At 37.3% G+C, this 22,968-nt stretch overlaps 1 protein-coding gene across 1 annotated transcript; it reads right to left on the bottom strand.

Annotated features, from left to right (window-relative positions):
* Window positions 1–211: 211 nt before the first annotated feature.
* Window positions 212–22,394, bottom strand: CALB1 (calbindin 1). The gene is made up of 11 exons (XM_054019921.1): window positions 22,249–22,394; window positions 21,694–21,770; window positions 16,932–17,006; window positions 9,549–9,632; window positions 9,397–9,453; window positions 6,797–6,874; window positions 2,168–2,223; window positions 2,034–2,073; window positions 1,897–1,950; window positions 1,656–1,727; window positions 212–1,291 (listed from the first exon to the last, which is right to left on the bottom strand). The coding sequence occupies exons 1-11, from the start codon at window positions 22,328–22,330 to the stop codon at window positions 1,178–1,180; spliced, it is 789 nt and encodes a 262-aa protein (XP_053875896.1). The 5' UTR covers window positions 22,331–22,394; the 3' UTR covers window positions 212–1,177.
* Window positions 22,395–22,968: the final 574 nt, after the last annotated feature.

Raw genomic sequence — 22,968 nt, 5'->3', positions numbered from 1 at the left:
AATTTAGAGTCTGATATATAAACGACTAGACTTGGTGTTGAATTCGTACTTTGAGAAACTGATTGTTTTTCAGTCTTAAATTAAATTCCAATAATTTTCTCCATTAGAAATTTAGTGTCAGATGCAGGAAGCACACTTTTAAAACAAATTATTTATTTCTTTGTTTTCTACTTGCGAAGAAAATCCAGGAAGTAGACAGACTAGACACGGGTAGTCTTAGTATATTAAATTTAATTATAGGTTACACAGAATATGATTTAAAATCAGCAGTTTACTACAATAATTTTAATCTGCAATATGTGCAAATAGTTTAGAAAATGGATTGTCATATTCTCTGACACAGCAATTTTCTTGAGTTACACTTATTGTATTATGCGAATGTGTGTATTAATTATCCTATCTGTAGTTTAGCCAGGTTTCCAAAATAGATTAAAGGTTTGTCAAGAAGTTCTGTCTCTTGTATTTCTTAGGTGCTTATCACCTTACTTAAATTTAGTGAAATTAAACAACTAAATGGAAAATAACATTGGTTGTGAACAGCAGCACTGGTAGCTGTTCCAGATATCTGCTGTTTATAGATGTTATGTCTGTATGCCATAAGTTCGTAAGCTCTCCTTATTTACTGCAAAACTGCAAGGAGCATAGATTTGCAAGTAGCTAGTCGGACTACTGAAAATATTTCTCACCAGCTTGGTAAATCTCTTTCAGTTCAAACATCCCTGGTCATCTTTCCTACTTGAAAACAGCATTTTTACATTCTGCATTTAAAAACCTGTATTTAGTTATACACTAAAAGAGCTCTCTGGGCTTTTACTTAATATGTGTCATTGAACAGAAATGTTGCAAATGTCAAAGGATATGATGAACAAAACAGTCTTAGCAGAATTTTAAATTTTTCTCCAGCCATTTTTATGAAAGCAAAAAAATGTCTTTTAGTTTCTTCTTGAATATACAGACTGGCCCAAACAGACATTCTCTTTATCAATCTTATAATTACAAAAACTGTACATTACAAACAGTATAGAAACAGACTGAAAAGAATGTGCCACACATCATGGCTAATTATATGCGGTTTAAATTTACAGATATAAAAGAAAGTACAGGCTACTCCCTTATAGTGCACAGTTATTGTGTTGATACAGTATATCACTAGTTAAATTGAAGTGACAGGAGGTCTCTAATCCTGCTCGGCAGAAAGAATAAGAGCAAGGTCTGTTCGGTAAAGCTTTCCTCCATCAGACAAGGCCATGATGTTTTTCTTGTATGTTGCCAGGTTGTTAATGTCTAAGTCCTATTTAAAGAACAGATAATGTTTTATAATCCAGTTTAGTTACCAACTACAGTTGCCAATGGGGAGGGGAGAGGGAAGGAGGAGATCTGTCTGGTGCCTGCCCGCCCAACAGTACCATTTGTTTAAGTGCTTGCATACAATTCACATCCATGCACACTAGATTGTTGATATTAATTGTTTCTGAAGCCAATTTATAACACTGTTGCTCACTTAGTTAAGGAATTACATTATTACTTCTGCCAAGATTTCTAATTGTCCTGCACTTCAGGAATTATGATTTAGCAGCTCTATCATAATTGGGTGGATTTAAACTCCCCTTAAAATCCCAATTTAAACTAATCATTAAGAAAAGCTCTAGAATTACCTTTTTGTTCTTTTCACACAGATCTTTCAGTAATGCATCTAATTCATTTTCATCTATGTATCCATTGCCATCCTAAAAAATATTAATATCAATGTTTATTTTGAGCATTTGTTTTTCATTTTGGCTACTGTAGCATTACACCTAATCTATTTTTCCCTAATTCAGAAAAATTAAGTGATATCAAAGAGTATTCAATCAGTGCATAAAAGGCGAGTTTTATAATATTTTTCAGATCACTTACTTGATCATACAGCTTAAAAGCTTTATTGAACTCTTTCCCACACATTTTGACACTCTAAAAATCAAAAAGAAAGCCAAGAGTTAGAAGAATAATATATAGTGTTACATGTTCAAACTTCAAAATGTAAAGCTACATACCTTAAATTGAAGAAGAAAGTTTTCCTGCACTGGTAGTAAACTTTGGAGATAAAAATGAGAGTTCAAACAATTATTTTTTTTCCATAATGGCAACTGACATGCAATACTTAGATGATATAGGTATAAAAACATACCTGGCCATTTCAGTAAGTTCCAGCTTTCCATCATTGTTTGAATCAAACATTTTCAGCTGAAATAAATGTAGATATTTATTATTAAAGTATTGATCAGCACAGCAAAGAAATAAAGTATTTCTTTGGGAAATCTAAAAGCAATGGGAAGGTACTAATTAAATATAATATAGGAACCTAATTCAATAAACTCACATTTGCTGTATGGTACATTTACTATAAGCAAGTTTACAAATTATTGAAAATATAAATTCATAACTAGTTATTCTACTATAAAATCCTGGTAAGGAACTGTTTGCTCAACTCTGATAGTTGTGTTGAAATGTTCACTAAATCCAGCTCCATTCAACAGTGAACTTCCCAAATCAGAGATGTGCATGGAAGCGCATTTACATCTTGCAAAAACTGAGCAAGGTCCACTTAAGTATTTTTAAATCATGACAGGTCACTCAGGTTATAATTGTCACTCCCACAAGATGCAACACCCTTTGTCCAGAGCCAAAGGGCTTTAAGGAAAGGGTTTCTAACCTTTCTATCTTTGAAAACATCAAATAAAAGAAATTGCTTCCACTTCAGTCCCTACAACCAAATACCTCACTTGGTCAATATAAAGGAGGGACACAAACAGCTGCACCAGTAGCAATATGCATAGTTATCTAATCTCTATGCCTAATGACCAGTATTGACAGTAATCACTACTGCTGAATTCAACTGTGGTTCCATTTTGTACTGCTGAATTCTGATTGTTTTATGTGTGGACTATAGCGTCAAAAGATTTTAAAGACCCACAAAGGCTCTTGTTTGTAATTCAACTGATTTGAATAGGGATATTCCAGATTTCATAGAATCATAGAATATCAGGGTTGGAAGGGACCTCAGGAGGTCATCTAGTCCAACCCCCTGCTCAAAGCAGGACCTAATCCCAACTAAATCATCCCAGCCAGGGCTTTGTCAAGCCTGACCTTAAAAGATAATGGCCAAAGGCTCTGCAATCACATCCGCCAACTCCTTTAGCACCCTCAGATGCAGTGCATCCAGCCCCATGGACTTGTGCTTATCCAGTTTTTCTAAATAGTCCTGAACCACTTCTTTCTCCACAGAGGGCTGGTCACCTTCTCCCCATACTGTGCTGCCCTGTGCAGCAGTCTGGGAGCTGACCTTGTTCGTGAGTTATCTAATCTCTATGCCTAATTTACACCTGTATCACTGAGGTCAGAATTTGGCCCCTCACAAATGGCACATAAGCTATAGCCATGGTATCCAACATCCTCTACTGAACCTGTTTAAACATTATTTTAACCTCAGATCAAGATTCAGTGCCATATGGTTGTTGTCTATTGAATAAAGAGACCAAAAAGTACAGCTTTTTTTTTTTGTAAAGCTACTGAATAGTATATTTGGTCTTGAGTCATGATTTAATACCTAGTGTACATAAATCTGCATATAAAAGGGAAAATAATTCAGTTTAAAATCTAATAAAGTATAGTAGCTAAAATTAAATCTTAAAACGTAGGTTGGAGTGTTCACTTCAATTCCATCTAGATGTGCTATCTTCATGTAAAAGACAACATTTATAATCCTTATTCAATTGGTTGCCAAGTCTACACATACACACACACACACACACGTACGTAAATGAGATCAGAATCTGCCTCATGCCATGCACTTCAAGAAAATTTTGAGCTTGTAATTTTATTACAAGTGAATTAAGTAGCTAATAAATATAATCTTACTTATAGAATGAAAACAGGACTGACTTAATGTCTCATGCTTAGCTTATTCCCAGCTTTAAACCCCTATAAACACTTAAGTATTAATAACAAAAGGTCTCCACTATTGACATGTAGTTAATTTTATATAAGAACTATATCTAAGTAACTTCCATCAAATTGAGTTTTCATGTAATAGAAATATATATGTTAATGTGATTTTACAAAATATTATATACTATTTTAAACTATTTTCCAGGATCCTGTTGTGTATTAGAAATTGGTTTCCTGCCTAAAACGTAATATTTAATGTATCATAGATACAGTGAAAAGTCAGCAAATTGCATTGCCTCTAATCTCTTAAGAGACATGGCTAACTTGAAATTAAGACCTTTTAAAATTTAGTTAGCAGGACTTTGAGATATTAGACTGCCTGTGACTTCCTCTCCCAGTCACTGTACAATTTTATGTTCCTATTTTCAAATGTTATCTCCCTCTTGCTGTGTGAAAGTTTGAGAAAAAGCATCAGGGAAAACTTACTGTACAAAGAGTTGTTGGGGGTGAAGCTGAAAACAAAGGGTTTCTCCCTTCTCTCCCCCACCCCTTTACTTTCAATTACAGTAAGTTTAGCTGTACAGTGGTTGGGGGCAGAATCACACACCTGTATCAATTTGTTTGTACCCCTTTAAATACAAAATTCATGCTGCAGGAAAAAGCAAAGTTTTTCCTAATAAAACAAATTAGTGATACAGAGATAGTATAGAGAAATGACTGTTTCTGCAGGCATACATTCCAGTGTGACCACCTGGCGCCTTCTAACCCTCCCTACCCTTCAGAGGAACTTCTTCCCAGCGTACCTTTAAGGGGAAGGGGGCTTTAAACTTGGCAGAGGCAAGCAGTTACAGCCCTAATGTGGCTATTTTATGTCTGGTTGTTAGATGCCTCTCCCTTTTTCTAACTGGTAAGTGTCCTTAACTCCTGTTATGTTTTCTGTTTGTTAGTTTTTCCCTTCTAATTTTTGAGGAGATGGCATACCATCACATTTATCACTTATTTATAGTGTTAATTCTTTATAACTGTTTCAACTTGCTGAGGTCCAAATGTAGGGCACAATCTGGGCTAAAGATTCATAAAAATTGCAGTGCATGAAGGTTAAGGATGTGAGATTTATTTCTCCAGTGTGTAACACTTTCTGCAACTAATCGGTCATGAGATTTCTAGACATAGCTTATCATAAGAAAACTGAATCACTAGATATTTGTCTTAATTAACTTCTCTCATAGTTGGGGTCAGTTTGAGGCATTTCAGCCTGAAATGTTAAACCCCTAAAATATTTTAGGGTGAAACCAAGTTGCTGGCAAAGCAAAAGCAAAATATCATGACTTTGGCCATTCTTAAAAACAGGGAATTTTCTTCTTCTCTTTCTCTGGAACACACAAATCTCACTGACAGTTACATGGAGGCCACTAGAGAGTCCTGTGTTCAGGAGTTATAGAGGAGGGCGAGTCTGGTTATGTTTAAGGATAGGCCTGGCTAGGATTGAAGCAGAGCTTGTTCTATCCCACCTGCCTATGAGGCTTGCCCTGCTATCAGGTTCCCCTTCTCACACTAGCGTAGGGCACAAGGAAGGCAGTAAAAAGTGTAGAACTGGCAAAAAAAAAAAAAAAAAACACACACCCCAAATCCATTTAGCATTCTGTACTTGAAGACTAGCAGGTATGTTCCTTGCCCATTCATAGAAAAGGAGGATTGAGGCATATTTTGGTATCTATTGTGAGAGTGGTCACAAATGTAGGGTAAGATTCCTTTAGTAGCTGTGAGGAAAGGGAAAGAAGAGGAACAGAGGGAGGCATAGCAGGGGGAAGAATATATTCTGCTTCCATTCTCTACCTGAGAAGTTTAAGAACAGGCATATGTGTCCTTAGGGTTCTAAAGGTCAAAGAAGTATGGTAAATGGTTACCAGAGATTCTGGGCCCTTCCTCTGAGAGGATGGATTAAACCCCACTGCTACTTATGTGCACTACTATTCCATCAGTGATATGCAAGGGACACTTAGAGAAAAGTAATAAATATATGCCAAACAAATGTGCCTGCATCATAGACCCTATAGATCATTTTAGATAATCATCAGGTTCTATGCCATGGAATTAAAAACAAAGATCACTCTAGTATTTTTAAGTATTTAATGAACACGTACCATAATTTATATTTTGGGCAATCTTACTCAGCTTTTCTTTCCTTGTGCCCTACGCTAAATCATGCAGTAACTTAAAGCTGAGGTGGAGAGCCTTTCATCCAGAACTATCCCATTGCCCTTGGCCTTTGCAGATTACACAAAGAATTGCTTCATTCATCACCAAGATGCAGCCAAATCTAGGCTGAAATGTAGCACCTGTTTAATAATGCAAGCAATACAGCACAACAGTGCAGGACAAGAAATGAAGTAAACTAAAAAGGAATGGGTAGGAAGACTATAATTAGTTAAATTGGAATTTGGCTCAGGCACAGGTTAATCTGCTTATTCTTATGACAAGTGCAGTTGGATCTTTAATAACAAGTGTTCAGAGCTTCAGTTTTTAATCTTACCTGAAAGGAAAGAACCTTTGGTGGCAAAGTTCTTAGTATATGCTGTGGTGTTGGTTTGTCAACAACACTTAAAGTTCCTTGAAGATTTCCTGTACTTATATTAGGCCCAACATGGCTTAATTTACAGATCACAGCCAAAGGTGACATAGCTACCGAATTACCTGATATGCCTCCTTGGCTTGGACTATGATCTCTAAGGTGTGATGTCTTATTTTGCACAATAGGGATCCAAACTGATTCTCATTCAAGTCAATGGGAGCCTTTAAATGAGAAGTTAGTGGCCATAGATGTGCACAATACTGTGCTTTTATGGATGAAATGTCTGAATAATCTTACCATTATTTCGGTGTATTCTGTTAGCTTGGAATCATCAATCTGCTTATTTGCTTTCTGTAGTAAATCTTTCAAAAAACTCTGTGAAAGTAAAGTAAGCACAGGTGAATATTTGCTCCAAAGCCAAAATGATTACAGAATAGTTACTTTCATTATTGTACTCTAATTTCAGTCTAGAGGCAGTCTGGGAAATTCTAGTTTTACATATTTACTACTGAAATGTAAAATAGGTATGAAAATAAGTAGTAGTTTCCATGTTAAGTATATCTGACAACAAAAATTCTTTTAACCAGACCAAGTATACTGCATCATCTTATTTTTAAAAAGATTCCCACAGAGCTTTGTGCATAATATGCCTTTTGTTGTACTATACAGAAGTCTGGAAAAGTAGTTTGGCATCCAGCTATACTGTGTACTAATTAATTTTAACAGTAAACTACATTAATTAACCTTGAGACCCATAGGAAAACTTGGATTCCTAGTCACTGCTTGAAATATAGGAATAGTTTTACAGAAAAGATTAATGATTAATCCAGTCTACTTTCCTGCCTACAGCAGTAACCTGATGCTTCAGGTGAAGGTGAAACCTTCTTGCTCCTTCACACACACATACTGCAAATGCACTTTGCCCATTTTGCTAGTTTGAGAGGAACTGGCAAGGTTTCTTCCTGACCTTCAACAGCAGCTTCTTTTACTCTAAAGAATGAAGTTTTGTTTTCCCCCCTGATTAGTTTGAACAACTGTCCTAGATAAGTGACATTAAAAAAAATCTTAATTTATTAAGCAAGGCGTCTGCAAGTCTTGAGAACTGTGCATGCCTGGCAATTTTCAGTGAAGAACACACGAAGCTGGTTTAACCTCTTTATCTCATGTTTTGGAGTGCCATTGCTTTTTTTCCACAGTTTGGACCACATTTTAAGATAGGATTTTCCTCATGAGCCATCTCCCCTCCCAGTCATGTATGCATAATGCCCCTGAACTTGAAATACAAGTATGAGAGCTATTGGGTCCTACTGTCACTACCATACTATATATTTTCTCATCAGGTCTCTCTGTACCTGTGCTATATATTAAAACTATCGCAGAAATGTTGTGAACAGATTTCATGTAAACATTTTAGATCATATGTGCTTTAAAATTTAGATCATATGTGCTTCATGCGGGGAGTAAAACCAGTTACAGCAAATGCATAATAATATTTTCATACTTGCCAAGAGAAGTATTTTATTGATCACTACCTTAAAAAAAAAAACAAGCTACAGTATATAGTTCTGAAAGGATGAAAATGATGCAGATTTTCTGATGCAGATGAGATTTGCTCAGCACAGCAGAGATGGGGAGCCATTTAAGATTTTCTGGTTGTTCATTAGCCCAGCCTTTAGTGGCTGGTCTAAACTATACTCTCTGGAAACAGTCCCTTGAGGACTGTCCAACAACCAGGGATTGCTAGATACAATGTGTACCAGTTGTGCCTCTTTCCTGATCTCATCTCCCTTTTGACACTCCTGTATGTGGGAGCGTAGGTGGGAGGGGGTAGCCCCTTGTATACCAGGGTCATAGGAGCTGACTATGCCAACTGACATCTCTTCTGTGAGGTGGGAATCCTCAGCAGAGGAGATACAGACATTCTTCAGCTCTTTTGCACTACCAGAGCAGCTCAAAGAGGATGGAGAAAAAAAGACAATTTGGCTACATGGATTTATGAGGTGAGTTTTGCTTTTATAAAGCTCTACTAAGGATTTCAGACAATTTGACTTTTGAATGCTTTGGTTAATGTATGTGCAGTTCTTGTCTAGAATTCTGCATATGGACAAGACAATTGGTCTCAACCAGTGTGTACACAGGGCCAGGTCCTCAGCTGAGGTCCTGTGGAGCTATGAAAGTTTGCACCAACTGAGGATCTGCACCAGAGCATTACTTGAAGTGGAATTCTACATAGAAAAATGGTTATGTACAAATGACACTTTCCCACTTGGACTTGCTCCCCATGTATATTCAGAGTCAAACAATATCTGCTAGCTTTAGTGACAAGAATAAGTATGGGCTGCTTTTTACTACTGTTAACTGCAGAGCCGACACAGCTAATAGAACAAATTGGATGCTGTTGTTGCTTGTGCATCAAATGTGCTAAGATCTCATCAGTCATACCTATGCAAACAGAGCGCAGGCAATGGGATTGCAGTTGTGTTGCACAGGAGTTAGTATGGCAACAACAGTGTTGCACAGGTACACTGAGGGCTTAAATTGGACCACAGAATGTTTAGTAATGGTAGTGATGCAGCTGGGAGAAAGAACCCACTTTCTCTCTCAGTCCTAGCTAAGTTTGTAGGGCGGTTAGTTTAAAAACATCTTTTTACTTCTAAACTGAGCACTTGTTATTTGGCAATCACTGGGGGACAAACATGGATTTGCACTCAGTGCCATTTTTAGAGTCATTTATCAGAATAGAAATTACACTTCAATTTGTCTGTAATAGAAACATCAGTTTCTATCACTTGCCAGTTGTGTTTTACATTTCAACAGCCATATATATCAGTACTATCGGTACTATCGTGTAATACACACACATCTGTATAATCATTGTGAAATAATCATCAATTTACCTTAAGTTCTTCAGTCTCAATGTAGCCACTATGGTCAGTGTCATATTTTCGCCAGGTCTGCAATTAGTAATTGAAAGAGGTTTATTTATGTATCTATTTATTTGAAATCTAGACCTGGATGACTTTACAAAAGGAAAAATGGGATACAGTACCTGCATGAAATCTTCACTTGACTTTAGCTGCTGACACCTAAAGAACAATAGGAAGTTCTCTTCTGTTGGTAATATCTGAGCAAGCTGTAACAGATTTGAAGCAAGTTTAAAGTTTGTTTTAAAACTGCAACGGTTTCTTTGAGAACAGATAACTTCCTTAGTCGGGCTCTAGTGACAAGTTAAAAATTGTTTTAAATTCCCGTTATTTGGCTGTTTAGTTGTATTATAATGTATCTTGCAGCACACACCAAGAACCTCAGTTGGGTATTGGGGAGCTTTACAACTACAGTCATTACATTGTCTTACTCTCCAGGTAAGATTTAAATTGTGTGCTCTTACTCCCAACTGTCGAACAGGTTGTTACATTTAATTTGGAGCCTGCTCTAATGCCATTGAAGCCATTAGGAAACTCTTACTGACTTCAGTTGTCTTTGGATCAGGTTCTCAGGCCCCAATTTTTCATCTGCTCATTGTGCAGATTCCCACAGAATCAGGTCCTTAAAGGTTGTTCCATATTGTTCCAACATGTCGAGTGATGTTGCTTTCTCAGTGGCTCTCTAACCGATCACAAACAGGCCCACCTGTCCTCTTCATTAATAGAAATCAGAGATGCCTTCCCTATCTTACTCTTGATGTGAGCGCTGTACAACCCTGATCAGCTCTCCTTTCTTCTCTTGGTAATCAGTACTCTCCATGATGACCCAAGGAGCCACGTGCCATTTGCTGGAGTATCTCCTGTACATTAGAACGGGGAGCATGCCTCTCAGTGGCCTTTGGCTCCCTGCTTTTGATACGTTCCTCAAGAGCAGACACAAATGAAGATCAGAGGGAAAGGAGTGAACCAGCAGGCCTAGAGAAAGGGTGAGAGAGGCGCCTCATATTCACAAATGCAGAGTTATGAAAAGTGTGGTAAAAGCTTAAGTGTGTAGGAGTGAATAGGTGAGCAAAGGGGGGAGAATGCAAAGAACCATGGCAAATACAGAGAGCAAGGGTGAAGGAGAATTGTATGGAAATGTGGGTACTGAGTAAAGGAAAAGGCTGAAAAGGATAGTGAAAGGGAGAAGGCAAAGGTGCAGTAAGGCAAGCAGAGAAACAAATGAGGGAAGGAGGAGAGAAGAGAGAACAAGGAAAGAAAATATGGAAGATAGATGGAAATCCATCCTGGAACCACAGCCATTTGTCAGCCCCAAGCATGAGACCTTGCTGAGGAAAAGCCAATTCAAGAACCAGAACTGCAAGGTGAGGGGGACTCAGCCCTTCAACCCATCCCATTGACTTCAAGGAATATGCCCTGAAAACTCAAAACCTGATGAAAATCTGTTTTCACAAATAATAGTGACGTGGTTTTCATTCTGAAGTAGTTGAAAAGGACCATTTTCATTTTTCAAAATTTTTTAGCTTTATTAAAATAATTATTGAAAAATTTCATTTACTGGAAACCCAGGTTTTGGAAAATGAAAACTTGATGATGGTTTGGATAATGTTTTCTATCATTTAAAACATAAAAATGACTTTTTTCCAAAGGAAAAGAATTGTTAATTAAATATATATATATATTATAAAAAAAAATCCATTTTTGAACAAACAACCTTTTTGTTTGAAAAAAATGTTGATCAGCTCTAATTAAAATAGGAAAACCGGGGAGAAGAAATGGAAAAGAGAAGAAATTTGAAAACATAGGTACAGAGAAGGGGAAGGCAGACACCTTCCTTTTGGTGTTAAAATTCTTCTTAAATGCATCCATTTGTAAAAACAGCAGTAACAGGTGCCACCTCCTTGTAGCCTTGTCAAGACTGGATTCAAAATTCTGTTCTTTTCTGTGCATTTCAGATCTTATCTCCACCCCTATTTCAATCCCAATTCACTGCAATTGAATTGGGATTGCAAAACTGGGGCTTTGTTGCTGAATTCCAATGGGACCATAGCTGCCTGCAACTCCTGTCCCTCACTCCATAGGTGTCTTTTAACATGTTTCAAGGAGATGGAAATAGAGCATCTGTATTTCAAAAATTACCACTGCAAAAAATCACTTTAAATTGTATCAACATTTAACAAATATAACGGCACATCACTCATTTGACTTGCAAGAATAGAGCAATTGGTATAGACTATCAAGTATAGCAAAGTGCATCCTGAGAGATTTTGCTAAATTACTGAATACTAAATCTAATCAATGTAAAATGAGGTTTCTGACTCAAATGTTCAAAATTCCATTCCTTGATAGGTAGAAACCGAGTGTGCATACATGTGTGTGTGTGATAGATATGGGTGTATGATCTGTTTCTTTAGTATTAGCACATGGGAAAAGTTCAGAGACGTGGAATTTACTTCCCTTCCCCAAAGGTCTCCTCCTTTACCTCTCCCAGTGGAGGAATTGTGAGATCAGAAGTAAAACACCACTTCCATTCACTTGGCTGATATCAATGGGCTATGGGATTATTGCACTTGGACAACGGGAAGTGGTGCACATTGATACGGACATGTGGTTATTATATAGGTATTTGTAAGAGGTTAACAGGCATAGTAATTTCAGATCTTTAGGTATAAGACCATAAAATATTTAGCCTCTACAAGGACTTCCAGTTACTGTCAAGAAAAGTTAGTTTAGCACAGCACAGCCCTTGCAGTACTACTGAATGTTAAGTCATTGTCTAATTGTAAAGTTGGGAGTTATAGAAATAGTGGCCTAAAGTTAGGCTCCTAAATCCACAATCAGGCATTCAAATAAATGGCCTCAGAAGCACTGCACACCCAGCAGCTCTCATTGAAATATTGCATTTTGCATATGTCAATGGAAGTTGGTGGGTGGTTGGCAATTCTGAAAAATCAGGCCACCTATGTGCCTAAATTAGGCTCCTATATGTGTATTTAGACATTAGTTTTTGCAAATCTTCATGAGTATGTAAAACATTCCAGATTTTCAATATTGCTATTTATACTCAGTATAGGTAAACCTATCAGCTATCTGAAATTACCACATTTGTTAGTGATAAAGTCATCCTTATTTATTCAGCAGCTATGGTACAGATGTGTGCATATATTTGAGAGTGTGTAGGCACTTTGTCATGAATTAGAGATTTTTCACATACTGTAGGTTATGACTGGTGGAACAAAATACCAGTTAGGTTGTGTACACTTGTCCCTACCAAGTGATGAGTGCTACCCTGTTCACTGTCAGATGTATTATTTATATCATAGTGGATGAATTTGGTTGGTGGCTAGCTGTAGTGCAGCTAACCTCTCCTAATATTCCTTGTTTTGTTTCTCTCACCAACTGTAGCATTTTTAAAATATGTTTTCCTTTGTTAGTTTGTCTGTTCAGGCCAATTTGTCCCCAATGTATATTTAAGGCTATAGCTATTTTAGGGCCAGATCACGACAGGCCAAGCATTGTTGATGAGAGAGCACAAGGAGCCCAAAAGGATAGTGTAACCTGCTCCCTGGCTTGTTCAGAGAGGGATTTGAGCTTCCCTAAGGCACATCTCCCAAGCTCCCCTTGGGGTGATCAGTTTCCACACCACACCTCACTTGACCCAGTAGCTAATTGCTACAAATTGTTCCTTAGTGTCGGGGCTTAACTGGCATAACCAATATTCATTTCCATAAGGAAGAATGTCCTCCATTAGTGTAGTTATGGTAAAAAGTTACTATGTAAATGGGGCACAGGGCTGGTCCCTTTTGTAATGTTCAGTGACTAACATTACTTGTTTCATTCTGCAGAACAGGAAGGTGTCCATGGACCAGTTTGAGAACTTATTTCTAGGTTTATATCTTAAGCTCATCGAGAGCAAAAGGAATTCCTTCCACTCATTTCAGTGGGACTGGGATCTAACCCTTCGATCATATAGACAAGTTCCCAGTTTCACAATCAGAAGATATTCAATATGTACAGTTTAAAGGAGAAACGTGCTGCCATTGCAACATTCCCATTGTGACTTACTGGTAGCTACAGTTAACTGATAGTGAATTCTGAAAGGATTAGTCTAACTTTCCAAAGAACAACCAACTACCAGTACTAAGCTACATTTAAGGTACAAAATATTTTACCACTGCCAATAAAAATATTACTTTAAGTTTTACTGTCCTTTATGTAGATTTGTAACTTCCACATAGGCCTGAGAGAAACATATATGGTACCACTTTCTCTGCATTAGTGTTTTATAGATAAGTGAACTGTCTCATTTGATAACTCAGTATTAAATCATATTTGCCTAGATTTTTGACAAAGTAAATTTTCCCTATTTTATTTATTTTGCTCCTGTTAGCATTGTAGGACCAATACGGCAGGAGAAAGGGAGCTAGATTCTTTTGATTCTTGCATCTACAGCATTAATAAAGTGTCAGCTACGGAATTTTTATTACTAGTTGAGTTGGCAGGGTTAGTACTGTAGTTAGGCATACCATCTTTTTACTTGTAAATGGAGCAGATTTGACTAAGTCATTAAGAGAGTAAACATGGAAGCCTGGTGTCAATTTTTAGAATATAAAAGTAGCAGTAGCTCATGAGGATGTTTAAATAGGAGTATGAAATTTCACAAGCACTTACAACAGCAGACTCAAAGGACTCAAGAACAGTTTGTGAATGTAGTGTGAGCTCCTGTTATTTTTATGGTGAATATGGCAGCTGTCTCTGTTTTATGAGTAATAGAGCATGGTTGGAAAGATGCTTCTGCTGAGACTAGCTTGACCCCTCTACCTCTCATTATGAACTTGTTAAAGAAAGAAGGGGATTGTTACCTAATTGGAAAAGGAGCTACAATATTTAAAACAGACCAACATGAACAGTTTTCTAGAAATCATTCTCTGAATGGATCTCATTTGCTGATATTAACCCTTTCCTTAAAATACCTGATTTACATGCTTCAATATATTTGTCTTAAAATTCTAATCTGGAAGGGGGAGAAAACCCATTTTCAGTATGGTAAGTAGTTACTTTGCCTCACAGGAATAAGCGTTTAAATCATGTGGATACAGAATAACTGCAGTCCTGAGATGTAAAAAGCTTGGACTTTAAGATCTACATGTCAGTGAAAGCACTGACCAGACCAAATATTGGGGTGGGTAGTGGGACGGAGTATCTTATGAAGGAGAGTAAGAGATATGTCAGATTCTATATTTAGCCGGGGGAAATTAGTTAAAAGCCGGAGAACTCACTGCAGCAATGTTCTGCAAAAGACAGTATCTGCACTTTAAGGCTTCACTTAATCTAGTCAGCAGAGCTGAAAATGCATTACTGTAGGCCATTCAGGACTCCTCTTTAATAGATCTTCCCTGAGGAATAATTATTAATCAGGATATTTTTAAAAATCTTCAGGTGCCATGTGTTATGGTGATTGAGTGACTGAGTGCTGCATTTATTTATACTAAAAAAAAAGCATGGTTCATGGACTCTGCATGAACTTTGGAGTGGGGAGACTTCATAATACAGCATATAAATGAGCTGAATTCATTTTGGAAACATTGGGCATTTTAAATTAGAAAATTTAAAGGGTCAGGAAAACAAAGTCTAACTGATCATCTGTAAGATTATTATAACACTTTGCACATACAGCACCTTTCATCTGAGATCTCACAGCACTTTATAAACAATTCAGCTTCACACTGATTCAATGATGTATGTTAAGTAGTATTAAAGTTACTTATAACCTTCCAGGGTGCTGAGGCCCTCCAGTTAATTGCTAAATGCACTCAGCACCCATTGACATTAGTCAGTGTTGTAGGTGCTCAGCACCTTACAAGATCAGGCCCTATGGAACTTGGCCAATGGCATATAATGAGTCAGTCAAAAATAGAACACAGGAGATGCAACCTCCAGTTGCCTTGTCTAACCAGTAGACCACTTCAGGAAGTGCCTGTACGCACTTCATGTGACAGTCTGCTGTCATGTGTACTCTGAATAAAAAAGGCATGCTTCTATTAAAAAAAAAGTATTTAAACTGTCCGGTTTAATTTCATACACTATTAATCTATTTATCTGGGGGAAAAAAAAAGAGATGCCTGCACTAACTTTTCCTACTTGCAGAATTTTCAATCTGATTATGAATCAAAAGTTTGGTCAAAATTTAATCAGTTTAATCTTAAATATAGTAAGAAATTAACAAATTGAGTCACAATTCACTTATCCATGTACATTTAGACTAAGTGACATGAATATTTTAGCAGTATGTGGAAGTTACATATGGGAATTACACCTAAAGAAGAGAATATACTCCAAGATAATAATTTATATATATATACTGGTAATAGGATATTTTATATTGTAAATCTCATTGGTTGTTATATATTCTATTCAGTATATCAATTCTAAATGGCTGTAGCTAAGTCAGTCACAATACAAATGTTGCAGTATTAGCATGTTTCCAAGGAGCTCTTTATAAATTGTTCAGATATATTTTTCTGATAGTCAAACTGGGAACATGATTGTATTTTCTAAGGATTAAATCCTGATCTCTTTGAATTCAAAGGCAAAACTCCCATTGACTTCAATGAGTCATGAATCTGGTCCTAAAACAGTGGTTCATAAACTGTACACCAGCCCATGGATACCTTCCTGTTGATCTGTAGAATTAAACATTGAGAACCAAGTAGTGTGGATTGGGAAGGGAAATGGTTCCATGAGTGTCCATCTTTCTTAGAAAGTTGTCTACACAATGGAAAAGCATGAGTACCACATAACCCAGGGCAGTGCAGGTGGCAGGGGCTTCTAACTTTTGCAAACAAAAGTTTTCTGCTTACAGTTTCTCTGTCTGTGTTCAATAAAGGAATTCATAAGTAAACAAAATCTCTCACTAACTGGATTGTCAAAACATTGCTGAAAATGTCAACAAGATTTTAGCCTTCCCCTCTGTCCTTACCATATGCATTAATTAGAAATAATAACCATTATGTACAATGATTACAAAGGAGGAGAAGGAGGGAAATCAGATTCTTAGCCAATTTACATTGAATTGTACTTCACACCCACTACAGGAGTTGTGGGAAGGAGGGCCAGTTCAAAATCAAATTCCAGAATAACTCAGGATAAAAAATGTTCACAATATTCCAGCACATCAGTGTTTTTAATAACTTGAATTTCCTGAAAAGATGCATTACAGGAAAACTATAATAATGGTCTCCTTTATTTCTATTGACTCAAGCCTGTAATGTTCAATGGAGTCTAATGAAGTGTCTGAGAAGGAGAAAGAAATATTTTGTTTTCCACTAATGCCTCAGTGGAAAAAAAAATACTAAAGAACCTGAGATGGGGAAAGAAGTCTCTGTTACAGCAAATACAAGACAATGCATATATTTATAGATTATGTTCAAGTTATCTTTGTTTTACTATACTAAGAGCATTCTGTGCACATAAACATGACTGAGCCTGAAATAAAGAAACTAGCTTACCTCTACTATTCCTATTTTTCCATCAGTACTTTTCCCGTACTGGTCCACAAAAGCTTTCATTTCAGGTGTTAATTCCTATAAATTCACAATAATGGAATTATTATTTGTAAAATATGTAGAAATATGTGCTAAGTATTTCAACACCAATGAGTAATTACCAGATAATATATAAAAATCTAATTAGAGCCTAGATTCTGACAGTCTTATGCTAAGTAGTGCTTTACTTTGAATTATCCTGTTGCAATAACAGTGACTACTTGAGCAATACGATATTACTTGATAGGAATGAGTGGCAGAATCTGACCTTTAGATATTCAGATCTTCTATTTTACCTTTCAAAATGAGAATATTCACATGTAAAGACAAATCTGCTGGAAGGTGGGTCTTTCTGTTCCTTTGTTTAATCAAATGGCAATGAAATTTCACAGTTGATTACTATTCAGTTTTTCCAGTTTTCATTTTTAAATGAACAAAGCTTAAGTCTTTCACACTAGGGGAAATTTTTATAGAACACATTGGGACACCAAAATATTTACCTTTCACATTTTTCTATGTTACTTTCATTTGAATTGGATTTTATCCTCTTTTGACCAGTCTCCAAACAGATCTCACAATGAAGTCATACAAGTGGAATTTGTACATCAGCCATTTGTATTGTTCACTGTTTATGATGTCATAAAAGCAGGACTGTAACTTCATTGCCAGAACAAATGTAAGGAGAGGCTAGGTTGTGAGAGAGTAATCCCTTATTGAAACATATAAAGCAATCCTGAACAACAAGGTAAATCCACAAAGCCAATGTCAAAATGCTTTTGGTATAAATGTTTGCTCCCATGACACACTTGTCTCAAAATGACAGCTTCTCTTTAAGATATGGCAGTGGAGTTGCACCAAGGATCAGTCTGACTCAGATCCACTAGTATAGACTCCTTCACCTTTGAGGAACCCATTTTATTTCTTTTGGGCTCTTCATGAGAGAGGATCTATGTTAATGGATCCTTCGTGCAGGATCAGGGCTTAGAACTGTAGTATAAATAATATCTCAGTTATCAAAATAAAAGAGACTATAATGTTATGAAGAGTCTAGTTTTGCAGTCCTTTCTTAGGTGAAACTTCCACTGGAATTGTTGGGAATTTTGCCTGAGTCAAATCCACTAGATAGTGCCCAAAATTTGAATGACTAGAAATTGCTAATTGCATTACATGTAAGTGTTTATGACAAAGCAAATCACAGCCCAGTGTTCTCTTTGTTTCAAAGTCATCTGTTGTGGTTAATACTTTTCAATTGTTGTAATTAAGACATGATTATTAATACTTTGCCCTTCAATGTCACCTTTCACACAAGGATCTCAAAGTGAAGAAGTATTTGCTTAGTGATTGAGGTCCAGGCCTGAAAGTCTAGATATCTGCATTCTAATTAGCCCTGATTAAATATTTTGATATTATTTTTTGTTTCCAACAGTACCCACAATATGTAAGGTACTGTACAATCATACAAAGAGGCACGGTCACCACTTACAATATAAAAAATAGAATGTCAGTCATCTAAAAAATATTCACTTAATACATTTTTTAATTTTATCAGTTCTATAACTGATTGAATAATATCCTTTGAATAACTTATTTGTTGGATATATTATGTGGCAAATAATTGTATCCAGTACTCAACCAGTTCTAATCTTGATTCCACCACAGACTTGCTGCTCTGTTACCATAGACAAGTAACTTGACCTCTCTGTACCTCATTTTCCCCTTTTTAAAATGGAGATATTTACCTGACTAAGAGGTGTTATGTACACATTAGTTTTTGTAAACGGATTTGAAATCATAGGATGAATGGTGCAATAGTAACACCAGTACCATTGCACCTATGAACTTCAAGTCAAACTATCTCTATTAAGTAGGTAAATATTGTTCTCATTTTACATATGGATAAATCAAGGAAAAATGTTGAAAAACTTCCCCAAGGTTGCCCAGTGCGACAGTAGGAGAGCTGGGAACCCCATTGGTAACCACTTCCCCACACATTTTCTCTCTTGGCAATTGGCAAAAGTGAAGTAAGAGAGAGAACATACCAAGTATAATGTAGGCCAAAAGAGGTTGAGCATATATTTTTGGGATTAAAAATTGTGATTTTATTTTTTGCAAAAAAAATTATTTATTTTAGCATTTGTAAAATATCAGCTTTGTATTTCCCATACTGTAATGTGGTAGAGTGGTGTTGGAAAATATGAAATGTCACCAAAAATAGCTCAAACACAAAATTGCAAATGTAACCTCCTTCTGACCGTATTACATGACACAGAAATAACATGCATCAAATTGCATGCTACTGTTCTTTGGAAGTAATAAAAAGCAAAAGGATGGACTTCACAATAGTCATTTGATTAATAAAAAAAAAAATCACATGGTTGTTAGGTAATGAGAAAACAATTAGGACAGTTCAGAAGCTGGGAAGAGCACTGAGAAATGCTAAGCCATCTTGTTCAAAGACTGAAATCAGTGAGATTCTATAAGGCATGTAGCATGACTGATGTATAATCCAGCTATGAAGAATGCATAATTGAATATTCCAAAAATACAGAGCAAGAGAAACTATCTGAAATGCAGATGCAAATGATGAGAAAAGCTTATGGGGGAGGAGGGAAAGGGACAGCACAGCCACAGAAATCACATATAACATCCATTATCCATTATCTTCTCATTGTGTCCGTTCCGGCAAAGAGCAAAAAATTCAAAGCCACTGAATTAGTTATCCAGTGAGGCAAGATAGGTGAACTAGTGAGATGATTGTTGGGCAAATGACCCTCCAAATCCAAGAATCAGCTTAGATTTGAAACCTCTGATGGCACATATCCATAATCCAAAAAAGACTTCAGTGATCAAGATATCAAGAATCTCTAGATGATCCAATGAGAGTACTGAAGTTCAGTGTTGTTACTGTAGATTGGTCTTTTCAGCAGAATATTCCAGAAATAAGCTTGTACCAGAGTAATGACAAAGGAAAAGTTAAACAAACACCTAAGCACTTTCAAAATATAACCTAGTGTGCAGGCAGAGTCTATTAAAAAGGCATAAATGGTAAAGTGGGTGGGAGACAACAATAATCCTACAAGCATCTTATACATTACTTTGTGAACACTCTAATTTTTTAAGTAGATGATGACTTATTATGACGCAAATTGCCTCTTGAGAAATGTGAAGATGAGTTTAAAATGACATTTTCCTGTTGTAAAACCTCTACATCTTTCATCCATTGAGCATTACATTAGGACTATTTTTAAAATTACAATTCATAATAATAAATATGTTCGAAATACAGTCTTGAACATCATCTTTTAAACTGGGTTTACTTATGGTTACTGCCATCTCAATATGTTAAAAATATTTAATTCTAATGAAAGAATTGAAATAGGCTTTTCTCCTCCCCCTCCCCTTTTAAATGTAATTTACTTGCCTTGCTCTCCTTGTGGAAAGAAACTAAGATTATACATATCCTTTTCCTCTAGAAGCTGCAATCTCACATAATTTTCAGTACTCTGAGTATCCTTTTAAATCAAATTTACCTATGCTTTTGGATATTAATTCTACAGTAACAGCTATAAAAAGATTAGGAATCTAGAGTGTGCATGTAATTTTATATGTAATATTATAGATGACAGATTTTCAGCTGCGTATTAACTCATGAAGCTAGTAGGAAGATGTTACTTTCCACAAAACAAATAAAAATACTGGTACACATTTGTTCTCCAGCCTTTAACAGAAAGACCCAAACAAAGACAATAATTCATTATCCAAAAGCTAACCTTTATTTCTTAATTTTGATGTAGCCCTATATGAATTTATAACCCTTTCCCTCCCATACACACACAGATCAGCTAGTTAGTGCGCTTTTATCTTATATGCTTTTAGAAGTATCTTTTAGAGTGGATTTAAGTAGGCTTCATTATACTGTGCTGTATATTTTAATGTGATGCTAAGTGGTCTATTTTATTTTCTGATTTTTTTAGAGGTTATTTATTCAGTAAGGAAGTGTCACTATGTATTTAAACTAATATCTTTATCTAGAGGAATTTGGTTTTATTTTTTCAGAATGTTAAAAAAATAATAGTATCATCTTACTTTAAAACTTTTTTCTCTTGCTTAAGAAAGTGCTGAATTTATAATTGTTACAAATTAAACTCCAATATGCATCTCTATTTGTCCACATTTTAATAGTCTCCAGGTAATTTCTCTGCTCTCTTGTCCAATTTTGATTATCAAGGTTTAGTATTGATTTTCCTCTTTCATAAAACCAATGGAGTGCAAATAAATAGTTAAGAATGATCTGCAGATCTGTTTATTGACCACCAAGGGGCAGAAATGCAGATAAGCCTACACACTTCCCATGAAAGAAGGAGTTAAAAATGAGTCCAGCTCATGAAAAATGAGTTATTTAAAAATATTGGTAGATAACTGAGTGAGGCAAAGAGAGAAGTCTTGCTTTAAATCTATATTATATAATAATGCCAGTTCTATATTTTTCTGGACTCTTACTTTTTAACATTGCCAGAAAAATCATTTGTACTAGTACCAAGGTGGAATCTAACTATTACCTTGTATCTTTTCAGGTACCCCCTGTCCCCACATTTCCCAAAGTGACTGAGCATCCTGCTAGATTTGTGTCAATTTCTAAACATTGCCTTTGCCTGACCAGCTAAGTGATTGAACATTTGAAATTCTTCATTAAGATGAAATAAAGCAGGAAGAAACATTAACCTACCAATCCTGCCTTCTTTCGTGCCTGCTGAAGCTCCTGGATGAAGTTCAGCAGCTCTTTCCCATCCAGGTACCCATTGCCTACAACAAAAGAGTTATGGTTAGTGTCCTAGAACCCTTTGATTTGCTCCCTTCCAGCTGCTGGAAATAACATTTACAAACCTTGTGTTAAAAAATCGGTGGCTTTTTGATTGTTTGATCTGCTAAATTAGGCTCAGTCTCCTGCCACCCCTCGCCCTTCCAAAGGCATCTACATGCCAAGTTACTGAAGAGAAAACAGCGGCATCCTAGCTGCGGCTGGAGACATTGAAATTTGAATCCACTTAGGGGAACCTGAAAGTTGCCCTGCTAAAGGCGCACAAGCCCTAGGCTAAGAAGGTTGGGCGCTAGTGCATAGCCCCAGCTCCACCCCGGCCGCCTGCTTCGCAAGGGGCTCGAGCTCCGGGCTCTCTGGGAAAAGTTATGACTTGTCCTGGGGGAAAGTTTGCAGCGGAGCCTGCCGGGGTGTGTGTGGGAGGGGGTTTTGCGGGGGTCGGGGGGTGCAATGAAATATAGTCACCATCAGAGTCGTAGTGATTCCAGATCTCGAAAAACTGCGCGGCTGAGATCTCGACTCCCTGCAGGTGAGTCTCCGCGGCCATGGCGCGTGTGGCTGAGGGCGAGCGGGCTGGAGAGCGAAGCTGGGGCAGGGCGCTGCTGTCCGCGGTGCTGACCCTCCTGCCGGCACCGCGCTCCCTATTTATCGCGTCTGGCTCGCCTGGGCCACGCCCCCCCGCTGGCCGCCCCCTCCCTCCTTCCCGCCTCCCGCCTCCCCTCTCCCCGCCTCTCTCCTCCTTTCGGGGGGCGAGGCTGCCCCGCCAGGGCTTGCTCGCTGCCAGGTGGGCGGGTGCCCCATCTGGCTCCCTTCTCCCTGCCTCACCCGGCGTCTGGGGCCAACGTCGGCTAAAAGCCACTCGGGCCAGCTGGAAAGCTGCAGCTCCTCTAGCAGAGGGAGCCCCTGGGGCCCTGAGACAGCCCTGGTCTCTCCTCACACACCCACCTCTGCCTCTCTGATGGTCCCTGTCGACCAGAGCTATGTCAGCAGCAGAGAGTTGAAGCTACCACACACATATGGCTGGGGAGGGGTTGCTGGTGATAGTTTTGCCAATGAGGTTCATTAAATGTGTGCTGCTGCTGGAGCTGGGGCAGCTGTGGATAATTGCGGGGCCTGTTTATGTATGACCATGCTCCCCCTACACATCTTGAGGTGTGGTGTACATGTGAATGAATGTCTCTGTAA

The sequence above is a fragment of the Malaclemys terrapin genome, chromosome 2 (genome assembly GCF_027887155.1).
Source record: "Malaclemys terrapin pileata isolate rMalTer1 chromosome 2, rMalTer1.hap1, whole genome shotgun sequence".
In the NCBI taxonomy this organism is placed as follows: Eukaryota; Metazoa; Chordata; order Testudines; family Emydidae; genus Malaclemys; species Malaclemys terrapin.
The sequence above is the reverse complement of the archived record's forward strand: the minus strand, read 5'-3'. Positions and strand labels throughout refer to the sequence as shown.